Here is a 12,039-nt window from a genome sequence, read left to right on the forward strand (position 1 = left end):
GAAATACTATACTATAAGTACATAGGTATTAGCATCCAAATATACTTAAAAAAGTGCCATAGTCTTATCTTTATCCACGATAATACATCATTATGTAATAATATTTTGTATTATCTAAAATCTTTATCTGTACAGTAACGGAAAATATGTTTTAAAACGTTGTGTATTAAAAAGTAAAATGTCTCCCTCTAAGATGTTGTGGAGCAAAAGTGGAAAATGTCTTTGAAACAAAATACTATTGTAAAGTAGCTTAAATGTGTACTTAAATACAGTACTTGCACATAGTTCCAAACCATCACTGGTATACATGTTGGGACACTGTTTGAACACTTGTAAGATGTAATAGCTGTGACATCTGATTTTCATTATTCAGTCAAGAATTGTGAGAAAAATTAATACAAAAAAAACTCCCACCTAATCCACATTTTCCTGACTTACTTAAAAGAACGTATTAAAAAATGTATACAGACAGGGCATATTGCTTTGCAGTTGTATTACATTATATTTTACAGTTGTATTCAGTAGTCCGGTATCTCTGCGTTTATCAAATTTCACTAACATAATGTTTAATTATTTCCACCAACTCAGTGGTTCAACTTTATAATGGCTTATCATTTCAAATAACTACAAGCACAAAAGAAATATCATAGTGTGGCAAAAAAAATTTATTGCATATATTTCAAGTACACTAACACCCCACAGGTCAAATAAACAGACATATTTAAAAGTCTTTATTATTTAAAACAATAGCTTCTCTTTCTTTTATTCTCTAGAGGCAATAAAAAATAAACACAAATCAAAGGACCTGGTTGTTCAGACACAGAGAAAATCACTTGTAGGCGTTGGCTTTATGTTTGGGCAAGAAGTTGAAATTCTTTGGTACAGGTCCGAGTAGCATTTCACTGTAGAGAGGAGAAAGTAAGAACTGATAAGCAAAACATACATCAATTCAACTGTTCATCTTAACACTTGGAAATCTAAGCAAATTGGTTTGATTTCTTTCAAAAACAAGGAAAGAAGGCAATGAGCAGTAAAAAAAGAAAACAAAAATTAGATAGAAATTGGTAAACAAATAAAAAATAAAAAATAAATAAATATGAGACAGTTAAAAAATAAGGCAAGCAAGACTTGGAAACGGTGATTAAAAATAATAATTATGTAACATAATCTTACATATGTAATTTTGATAATTATAGTTTTTGTCCCTAGCTTTTTTCCCTTTATTTTTTCCAAGCTTTTTACAAAATAATTTTCCAAATCTACTTATTTCTTGCAATTTGTGGAACATTTCTTACCAAGTTGCTCATTACCTTTTTTTCTCATATTTCTGAAAGAAATCACACCAATTTGCTCAGGGTTCAAAGGTTTAAATACTAGTCAGAGGCATTTAAAGCAGTGCAAGAAAAGTACTGTTGCTCCAGGTTTCAAAGGGTTAATGTAGCTTGATTTTTAAACTGTAATTCTAGATGATTTAGAAAACATTTTCTGCTTACCTAATCCTGACCCAGTCGCCAACATGTTGACTGGCCATCAGTGACTCCAGATAGTTCCTGCCCATGTAGTACGGAGGTCTCTCGTTGATCTTCTGAGGCACTCGCTCCAACAGGCCCACTGGGATATATCTGACAAACACAGATAATTTATGATGAGTGACAAGTCACGAATGTTGTTTGTTGATTGTTGAAGAAATACTTTATAATCAAGTGCATGTTGCTGCTCACCTGCACATGAATGAGAGCCACTCCAGCATGAAGCTGCGGGTCTTCTCCACACCTCGGGTGTCGGAGCCCCAGTGCTCCAGACCAAAGTTGGTGAAATCCCTGAGGATGTCCAGTCGCTCGCTGGACGAGATGTCCCAGTGTCTGCTCTCCTTTATTTCAGTGAAGATCCAGGGCTTAATGAGAGCACCCCTGAAGGCAAGGCAGGGACAGGCAACGCAAGTTTATTTATATGGCATCCTTCAAGTGTTTCACAGGGGCACAGAAATTCATGAAATACAAAACATAAACAAAACATTTAAATAGCATTCAACGCTTCAAGACAATCAAAAAACAAAAGCAAAGAAAGATAAAATAAAATATACTACTACTACTAATAATAATAATCATAAATAATAATAAGTTCAAGTTCACCATAAAGATAATTGGGCTCTGTGATAGTTCCTCTAGTAATAATACAAATCATAGCAAATGAGCAGGGGATCTGCAAAATAACAGAAATGCCACATAAAAAACAACTGAATCATAACGATCAAAAAGAGAAGATACGAAAAAGGCTGTAATGCAGCTATACAGCCTGTTTGAGTGCGCCTTAAAGACTCTGACAATTTCAAAACTGAATTTTAAGTGATCAGTTTAATGTGACTACTGGTTACAAGGGGTCAAATCAATTTAAGGAACTGCAGTCACAGACACTGTGTCAAGGTGAATGGTCTTAAAACCAAAGTCAACACATGCCAAACTACATAGGTAAAGACTAAAGTGGTTTGCAAAATGGAGCTAATTGCCAAATAAAAATAATATTTAATACTTTATTGAAGAATGTCAGAGTATTTCTTTTGTAAAAGATGTCCCTATGTCTTCGTCCATCCAATAACTTGCCATCTACCATTAAATTGTCTTTACTGTGTGTAATCACTAAAGTGGCACCAACCTTGCAATCATTATACCAGAAACTCCCGTCTCTCTCGCCTTCATGGCATCTTCATAGGACAAAATGTCTCCATTACCTGAGACAATAAACACAGGTCACCTTAGATCAACTCATCACCAATGATTAATTCACTTTTACAAACCTGAGCTTGCCAAACAGTCTAAATAGAGTTCTTCTTCACCACAAAGGAGGTTGTTTTTCTAATATTTTGCTTCCTTACACTTCATCCCCATCTGAACTGTGTGCAGTTGCAAACTTTACAAATCCACATACCAAAAAGTGGGACGGGACTCGCCAGCTTGGAGCAGGTGGTGATATAATCCCAGTCAGCCAACTTTGTGTAGCGCTGCTCCCTGGATCGGCCGTGCAACTGTAAGAAAACAGCAGCATCAGTGGAGTGACATGACTCTCAAGGTGACTTACATTTAGTTGCAGACATAAAAATGACAAAAAAAGAAGAAAACCATATGCATAACAGATAAAAACAAGAGTCCTGGAAAAACATCTCACAATTTTAATTAGAGTTAAACAAAATGCAAAATGGGGAACACATTACCTTTGATAAATAAGAGTCATATCATGTGCTCTCACAGTACAGTTCAGTAATTTCACTCTAAGTGCTTTTAATAAATAAAACAGTGTGCCAAAGAATTAAGGTTGTAGTTACATGAATGAATTATCTCATATAACTCGAAATAAGACTCCCTTTGACTTCCATTGTTTTCATGAATTTCTTGACTTCTTATGCTTTGTCTGTATTAAATATATCAACACATGATGCAGGCAGATACATTTCCATGCTACTCAAAGTCTCCTTTAGCAGCTGCAACAACTTTTCACGTTTATTTATGCTGCTTTTACATCACTTACTGTGATCAGAGAGACACCCCAGTTCTTCATCTCTGGGATGAGTTTGTGCGCTATGTTAGACTTTTCCTGAACACCAGTGCGGATCTTCACTGTTAAAGGGACATCAAGCACCTTCAGGAAGAAAAAAAAACATGGCTCTTATTCATTATTTTTCTCCTCAATGCCAGAATTCACAGATGCACCAGATTCAGATAAATTAAACTTACATAGTTCATTCCCTTGATTATCTGTTCAAACTTTCTGGTGCGTGTCATCAAGCCGCAGCCTCCGCCCTGATGGGGGAAAGCGAACAAAGACCATAAATCGGTGAGTATTTTGTTGGTGTCTCATATTTCCTGTCTAATACCAGTGTCTCTGCTTTCTACACTGGGGCTCTGAAAGGTTTGGAAATACCAAATAAAAAAGTTAAGCGTGTTAAGCTGATAACATTTACGCTGCATGCTGGGAAAACATAAATGAATGAAAACCACAGTGGAACTTTTTTTTAATCTGGAGGGACTTCCTGGTTTAATATGAGGTTTACCTTCTTGTAGACGAGGTCGATGGGGCATCCAGAGTTGATGTCCACAAAGTCGACGTCAGTGTTGTTGTTGATGAGCTCTGCACACCTCGTCATGGTGTCGGGGAAGCAGCCCTCCACCTGGAGACACAGTTTGTACTTGAGAACTGAGGTCATCTTCACACGAATCAGCAAGCCGTGATTATAACGACAACAACGTGAACAGAGTACTTCAGCGGCTCTGGAGAGTCTATGATGACATCACCTGGACGCCAAAAACATCTTCACTTTCGTGCCGTTTCAGCAGGGCCCACTCTGACTGCTGCCCCTGCAGCAGGTTCGTGCACATGGCCATCTCCCCACAGGTGATGTCTGCTCCGAAGCGCTTGCACACTCGACGGAAAGGCAGATTTCCACACTGACGAGAGAGAGGGAATGATTTTGTTCTTTCAAAACCTTATTTATGTTCCAGCATTTGATATAATTTGGTATATTTCTGTTTCTTTACACTGAAATATTTAACAGTGTTGTCAAATTTGATTTGATGGGAAGTATTTGATTACATCACTAATACAGTCTGGTTGAACTTACAGTTGTTAGAGGAGCGAGGTAGAGCTTGTCTTGAAAGTCCACCTTAAACACAGGCCGAGAGAAAAGATTACAAGATTTTCCTTGTTTTTTTCTTAAAGCTGGAGTGCTGAACTTTTGTCTCCCCCCTCTGCCAATGAGAGTAATTACAAAAAAAATGTTGATGGTTTATGACGTATGCCTGCAGGTGAGTTTGCTGCATCTCCTCACCCCCAGGAGAGCTCTCTTTAAGTCTTCCCGTGCAAATAAGGAAGGAAAAAAAGTGATGGAGTCATCAGATGTGGCAATTGTCTTTCCTCCTAGCTGCTGCTCTGTTGCTATGGTCTCTGCTCCCTTTGAATCTGGCTTGTTGTCATAAAATGCATCACTTGTGCGCTTAACATGGGAAAGTTGCACAGACACCACAACTCCAGTGTACTGCAAAATGAAGAGAGCTTTCCCTGGCAGCAAGTAATCAGCAATGTGTGCACTCGTTTGGCAAGTGCTTCTCGTAACGGACGGTCATTTGGATGAAAAAGTCTTGCACTCCAGCTTTAAATTAGTCATCGAACTACTTTATAAAATATCATTTTGGAGGAAAGATAGTTGGGTGACACGACTTACCTGTTTCTTTTCACACTGGCGCAACTTGATGACATCTACATCAGTAAGTGGGCCGACAGTTTTCACTGGAGACTGTTTATCTTGGCTGGACTGTAGTTTGTCACAGAGAAAATATATAGAAATACTTAAAAAAAAAACAAGCCACACAATATGTATACATCTATATTAGTGGTCTGAGTAGAAAGTTGCACCTTTGTTTCAGCTTCAGCAGACGCATGCTGCTCGCCTCCAGCTGGATCTGTAGATACTTCAGCTGCACGAGTGTCACCTAAGTGTGTCAAAAGACTGAATTATAAAACCAAATTTAAGTCTACACCCTTGCATGCATGTTGACCATCTAAAATGAGATGAGCTGATGAAATGAAAGCTTCAGTCTGTACCACAAGGACTCACTTCAGAGATACTTCATTTCACTGTTGATTACTGCTCTTCTGTCAGTGTCTGTACCGGTTCAAACCACTTAACAGACTCATTATAAGGTGCAGAAAAGAATAGGAACGACTTGTGTCTGTAACTCCTCTTACCATTCCCTTGCTGTTCTCTTTTGTCTTTGTTGTTTGAAAGTATTTGGAGGTACTCTGCTGACTTCTTGAAGGCCACTGAACGCTTCCTCAGGCGGTTTTGGAGGTCTTTGCTCAGGCTGTTCTTCACGGTGACCCTGCCCTCATTGGCCTTAACTAGTTCTGCGTTCTCCATGGTTTTGAAGTCGGCTGTAGTGTGTGCCTTGGCGAAGCGGCAGGACAGACCATAACCGCACTTTCCAAATGTGTCGTAGAGGTAGCAGCTTTCCCCGATGTCAGCGGGTTTGCTGGCCAAGTACTTGGCTACGTCATGGTGAAACTGGCATTTGTCTCCATAGGGACATTCCCTGTTGTCCTGCAGCGATTGGGAAAAGTCACGACAATAACTATCAGCTGACACTGAAAAGTACTGTATGTGGTATTCGTGAATTGTTGGTTGAAGTTTCATACCTGAATGACGGAGAGACAAAGTCGTTTTTCATCATATGCAGTAGGCTTTGTGTGAGGCCTTGACTTATTCTGCCCCCGAACACGTTTACCATCTGGTCTGTCGCCTTTATACCTCTCCTCAGGATCTAGTTTGAGCTTCTTGGTCTCAGGTTCCTCAGCAGGTGTGTCATTTGTCTCCTCAACCTTATCATTTTCACTGGCCTTTTCTCCTCTTAAGCTCTGCCACTCAGAGTCAACAAACTCGTGAAATTTTTCTTTGGTGGTCAAGAATCTGCAAATACATAAAGAAACAGAATCAGCCGACCAGTTAAAAGATGTAACAACCCAACATTCAACACCAAAGTTAAGACCTTGGGCTTTATTGTCATTACACACATTTGCTCACTGCTCTGTTACCACATTATTGTTGAATTAATGTTACATTTGTGGCAATTGATGTGGACCAGCCAGGTCTTGTAAAGCTGGAGTCCGCACACAGTGCAAGAACTCAAGTGCATTCACTACAGCTGCTAAGCCTTTTCGCTGACAGTGTAGTTCTGTTGGCTCCATCACACAAAAGAAGTGCACAGTCAGAAATGGTTACCACCCTCAAGTATGAGTCCATGCTGCTCTGCTGGGAAAAAGGTGGTTGACTCTTTTCAGACTGGGACCCAGTTGCTGCCCAAAGTGAAAGGCATCTCTGAGTATACCAATGAAGCGTTATAATGGACTATCATAATGAAGAGTAGGGATTTCTGGCACAACTTTACCAACTTCTAAGATGCAAGAAAATGAGAAAAAAGTCAACCTAAACGCCTTCAGTCGGACAATAAAGTTCTTATGTTATAGTTATGTTACAGTTGCTGGAGTTTACTGTCACATAATGGGTCATCAACCATGCAAACATGCTGGCCAACATGTGGGAATGTTTGCAGCGATTCTCCACCATTATTTCTTGTGCTTTCTGGTAATGGCTGGTTACTTACTGTGGTTTAAGGGAAGCTTCACCCTTCACAGTTACATCAGTCTTCTTTTCAACAGTTTCCTCCGCTGCCTTTTCCATCACACCTTCACTGGCTTTCTCCAATCCTTATTTTCTCTCTGAAACATGCCGATACATCAGCTGATCACTTTGAATCTTCATAACATGCTCAAGATACACTACTGTGTCTTAGGCCACCTTAACCTTTATTTTAGCATGGTTTTAATGATAACACATATTTATTTCTCTGTAGTTTCTTTACTAAAACACAACCAGAACACGCAGGAATTACGTTTGCAGTATTAAAAAGACAAATATTTCAGAATGAACAACTTCAACAAGCTAAAGTTGCAAATATTTAGTGTGACCTCCCTTTATACTTAACATGTCCTGAACTCTCATTGGCAGACATTATGAGATTTACAATATGTCCAATGCTTAATATTGATTGCTTGAGCTATTTTTTTTTAAGGTTAAACGACTCCATGTCTAAATATTGACTTCAGTCTTATTTTTTTCTGACTTTTGTTGTATTTTAATGCATTGCACATGTTCTCTGTATTATTAGTTTGTTGAAACAACACATCTATGGTGACCTAAGACTTTTGCACAGTAATCTACTGTATCTGTACTGTATCTCCTGCTCCTGGGCTACGAATATGAATTAAAAGACTGAGAAAAACTCAGTTATAACGTTAGTTGTAACGTCTTCAATTATTTTCCATATATCTTGCCTAACTTATTAAACTGAATTAAAATTAGCCGAGTTACTTACCTGTTACTATTGCCAAAATAAACAGCTGGTGTAGTATGCTTTGCTCCAACAGTAAATGCAATATAACCAGCCCTGCTAACAAGCTAACAGCTAACGTAACGGTTGACGCAAACAGCCTCTAAATAACCGGCGCCTTTAACGCTAATTTACAGCGATTAAATTCAAAAGTAAAACCTAAATGAATACAGTTAACTTAAATAGTATCTAAGTCTCACACTTCAACGTGCACAGCAACAAATCATCGGCATGAGGAAACAGTTGTGCGGCAGCTAGGTTGAGTCCGTGGTGTACTGGCAGTCGAATATTGGTTCCGCCTATTACAGTCTGACTTCGTGCAGACAGATGCAAGACAAATTTCTAGGACTTTCTAGTGCTTTTTTAAGCACTCATTTTTTATTTTCATTGTAAACAACAACATTTCCATAACTTCCACAACCTCTTAATGATTTTTACTAATTACATGACTTTCCCAGGCCTGGAAATTGTGATTGTGAAATTTCATGACTTTTCCAGGTTTTCCATGACTGTGGGAACCCCGCTTGACACAAAATTTAGAAGCAACAGTCTTGATAATTGACTCAATGTTTAAGTAAAAATGCCAACAATTTCCCCAGTTCCAGCTTCTTATTTTCTTATTTTTGCTTTTGTTGCCTTATGAGATAGTGAATTTAATATCATTGTGTTTTTGGATCACTGATTAGACAAAACAAGCAATTTGAAGATACACCTTTGGGTACGGGAAATTGTAATTGTTCCCAATTTTAGAGGCGTAACAATAATCAAGAAAATAATTCTGCAGACTAGACGGCGATGAAATATTAGTTTGTTGTAGCCCTACTAAATATCTTGAAATATTACAAAAATGACGTTTTAGAGGTTGGACATCATATTCTTGTTACCACATGGACAAAACTCGGTCTTCATAAAGCCAAGTTTAAGTGAAAGGCGCATCTAACAATATGTACAGTTACATTTAGTCGTTGGAAGAGGCATTAAGTTTTTCCATCTTTGCAACAAAGCGCTTTCGGCTCAGCTCCAGAATGTTGATCCCTTTCTTCTCAAAGTCATATCCCACCCTCTTCAGCTCCTGTATGCGCCCTGTAATGTTCTGTGTGCTGTAGTCTAAAACCTTTGGCTTTTTCACGATCTGCATCATTGTTATTCCTCCATTTAGGAGACAGTCCAGTTTAGAGTTCAGCGTGTCCGCCCCAATAAACAGAACCATCGGATATTTGAGGAACATATTTTTTATATCTGTTTCCTGACAGCCGAGAGAAACCAACTTTTGGTCTAGAGTGATAAAATTATTCTTTAAGTATTCACTGGAGAGGTCCAGTATTTCTGCTCCAGGGCCTTGAAGGAGAGCAAGCAGCTCTGAGTCTGTCAGTTTAAGAAGATCTCTCAGGATATCAATGTTTGTCCTCACTCTTTTGGTGCTTCGGATGAGAATGTAAAGGTTTCTGGAGATGACGGCTTTAGCAAATTGCTCTGGATTCTTGCCACCAAGTTGGAGACAGACGTCTCCCAAACACTCCACCATCTGCTTGTTGAGCTCTAAGCTGTTGGAGAATGTCCGCGGTGCTGTGGTCAGCAGTCGATGGAGGTCTTTGGCGTTCAGTCCGAGTGAGGTCAGAAAAGCAATGTTCTTCTCCAAATTCCCATTATCACTGGACCGGAAGAAAGACTCAGGTGAGCGTTTCAGGATGCTCACAACTTCTTCATCTGTGTTGAAGATGTTTCTCCAAAGCTTCCAGCGCTTTTCCAAGTGATCAATCGAGCGGGTGATAGCACGGGGATAACGCGATATGATGTCGGCAATAACGCTGCTGCTGGCTCCTTTGCCTTCCAGAAAGTGAGCGAGACCTTGTTCATTGGTGAAGGATCTGCGGAGCACGCCAGGCTGACGCTGGCGTACCTTCTTTAAATCAACTCCCATGAGATTCAGGTTCTCCAGCAGAGATTCATTCTCTGTGTTCACAGTTTGCTTTGACTCAGTAGATGGTGAAGTAGTGCTGCAAAGTCTCCTGGGAAGATAGAGTGATGCCAGCTGTACAGGAATGAGCCCAAAGCTGCGCTGCACCACCAGTCGATGGAGGCTGAGGAGAGCCCTCACTCCAGGTACTGCTTCCATTTTAATGAGGAAGACTATAAAGCAATAAAATCAAAACTCAGGTTATCATAGCCACATAACTGTGAGTTAAGTACTTTTATATATATATATATATATATATATATATATATATATATATATATATAGTATATACAGGTATTAATTTACAAACATGTCCGGAGCATTTAAATGGTGTAACTGGTCAATTAAGGGCTAACTCTACGTAATATAACAGAACATATTATATTATATCATATTATATTAGTGATGTTGCTCAGTAAAAGAAATATAAACAGATAAATTGAAAGGATGATACTCAAGTGTAGTACCTCAAAATTGCACTCAAGTACAGTAACATCACTTGAGTAAATATAGTTCTAGACCAGTGTCAATATCAAACTCCAAATGTCTGTTTATGTTAAGGTCCTGTCATATAGTCCCACCAGCCTTTCTAGGGTTAAACAGGAATTTTAACATTTTTTTAAATTCATACATTGTATTCCTATGGTCTGACAGTATTCAAAAAAATTAGTAAAAATGAACACCTGTCTCCCAATTCCAGTGATCGAATGAAGCTAATTTGGGAATAAAAAGAAAACAAGCATTCTGTTAGTCCACATTACCAGTCTCAATTCATTATCAATGGAGCAGCTCCATACTTTAAATCCTACGACTTCCCAAGTTTAAGATTTAGTTCTCCGGCTTCTGGTTTTGAGAGAGTGACTCATGTTCACAGATATTGGCAGGACCCATCATATCTTTGTTTACAAGCTGACATAATCAATATTAAGAATTATTTATTATATACAGCACGACTGACATCAGCCTGAAGACCGTGGATAGGTCCCAGAGAAGTTCATTGTTACTTTCAGTATTCATCTGCTGAGAAACAGTTGCAGTGTTTACCCTGTATTCCCTCTGTATTCCTGTAAAACACGAAATAAAACACATACCATATACATTTGATGTCTTTCGGCCAAGTACTTGCTTCTAAGATCGGCATGACTCTTTGAACAACCCTCTGCCCCAAGTGAAAGCGGAAACGTCAAATTCGAACAACTCTCGCGAGATTTGCCGTAAAACAAAACCGCGATAACTTGCACCATCTAGCGTGCTGGAGTCAAAGTTAAATCTCCTCTCACTTTAAACCACTAGATGGAAGCACAGATTTCTAATTTTTCATAGTGTAAATTCATGTAATTGTACGGTAATCATAAATTATTATTGTTATCAGTAACTATTTTTAAAGTTGCTGTTTGGATTGATAGGTTAGCCTACTTTTCACATTGGTCACAATGATGTAATCTTATTTAAGCAAAATATTTACATAAAATCATTTTAAAACCTACTTGACTACTGCTGATAATTTAAAACTTAAAATTTTCAAATGAGCAGAAACTATTAGATTATTGAGACATTTCAGATTTACTTAATTTGTTTAGTAGACCCTGATTTTTTTCTTGTTCTTTGTTTGTTTGCTTTTGTCATATTTCTGTCTTTTCTCTTTATTTATTATCTTTCTCTTTATTTATTCTGCAATTTAATTTATTTTTACATTATATTATTTTTGTATTATGAAAGATGTTTTCTACAACTTTCATATTGAAAATCTGGAACATACATGCTCTGTGTATTGAATGTATTGATTTTTTAAAATAATAAAATCTGTATTTAGAGGCACGGTAAGGACAACAACACAGTAATAATTGCAGAATCTAAATATTGTTAGATTTCATTTTTCCTTCTCATGTGATCAATTTAATTACCTTAAAAATATGTATTTTCTGTACGTTTTATCTCCGAAATTGATTGCAAAAATGTCTGAGGCCTTCCCCACACTGTCAGGATGAAGTTAGAGTGTGTGTAGAGTGTTATGTAATAACCTTATCCTTTGAAAAATGATCAAAACAATATTAGAATCAGCCTTCTCAATTCACCATTTATTGTTTGCGTACAATTTGAACTCCTTATTAGGTTGTCTAAAACCATCAAATTCACAGAAAGAATATA

General features: G+C 38.0%; 2 protein-coding genes across 2 annotated transcripts; both read right to left on the reverse strand.

Moving 5' to 3' along the window:
• Positions 1–648: 648 nt before the first annotated feature.
• On the reverse strand, positions 649–8,189 carry dus3l (dihydrouridine synthase 3-like (S. cerevisiae)). Its single transcript, XM_042507144.2, has 16 exons — positions 7,920–8,189; positions 7,149–7,263; positions 6,184–6,454; positions 5,737–6,088; positions 5,404–5,480; positions 5,213–5,302; positions 4,613–4,654; positions 4,287–4,439; positions 4,046–4,162; positions 3,729–3,794; positions 3,523–3,633; positions 2,926–3,022; positions 2,653–2,728; positions 1,722–1,910; positions 1,494–1,622; positions 649–902 (listed from the first exon to the last, which is right to left on the reverse strand). Exons 2-16 carry the CDS (start codon positions 7,223–7,225, stop codon positions 830–832), a joined length of 1,920 nt encoding a protein of 639 aa, XP_042363078.2. The 5' UTR covers positions 7,226–7,263; positions 7,920–8,189; the 3' UTR covers positions 649–829.
• An 84-nt stretch (positions 8,190–8,273) lies between these two features.
• mterf1 (mitochondrial transcription termination factor 1) lies at positions 8,274–11,121 on the reverse strand. The gene is made up of 2 exons (XM_042507146.2): positions 10,983–11,121; positions 8,274–10,064 (listed from the first exon to the last, which is right to left on the reverse strand). The coding sequence occupies exon 2, from the start codon at positions 10,048–10,050 to the stop codon at positions 8,893–8,895; it is 1,158 nt and encodes a 385-aa protein (XP_042363080.1). The 5' UTR covers positions 10,051–10,064; positions 10,983–11,121; the 3' UTR covers positions 8,274–8,892.
• Between the last annotated feature and the right edge of the window lie 918 nt (positions 11,122–12,039).

Source organism: Plectropomus leopardus, chromosome 17, assembly GCF_026936395.1.
Source record: "Plectropomus leopardus strain MGB_pleo_1.0 chromosome 17, ASM2693639v1, whole genome shotgun sequence".
Lineage (NCBI taxonomy): Eukaryota > Metazoa > Chordata > Actinopteri > Perciformes > Serranidae > Plectropomus > Plectropomus leopardus.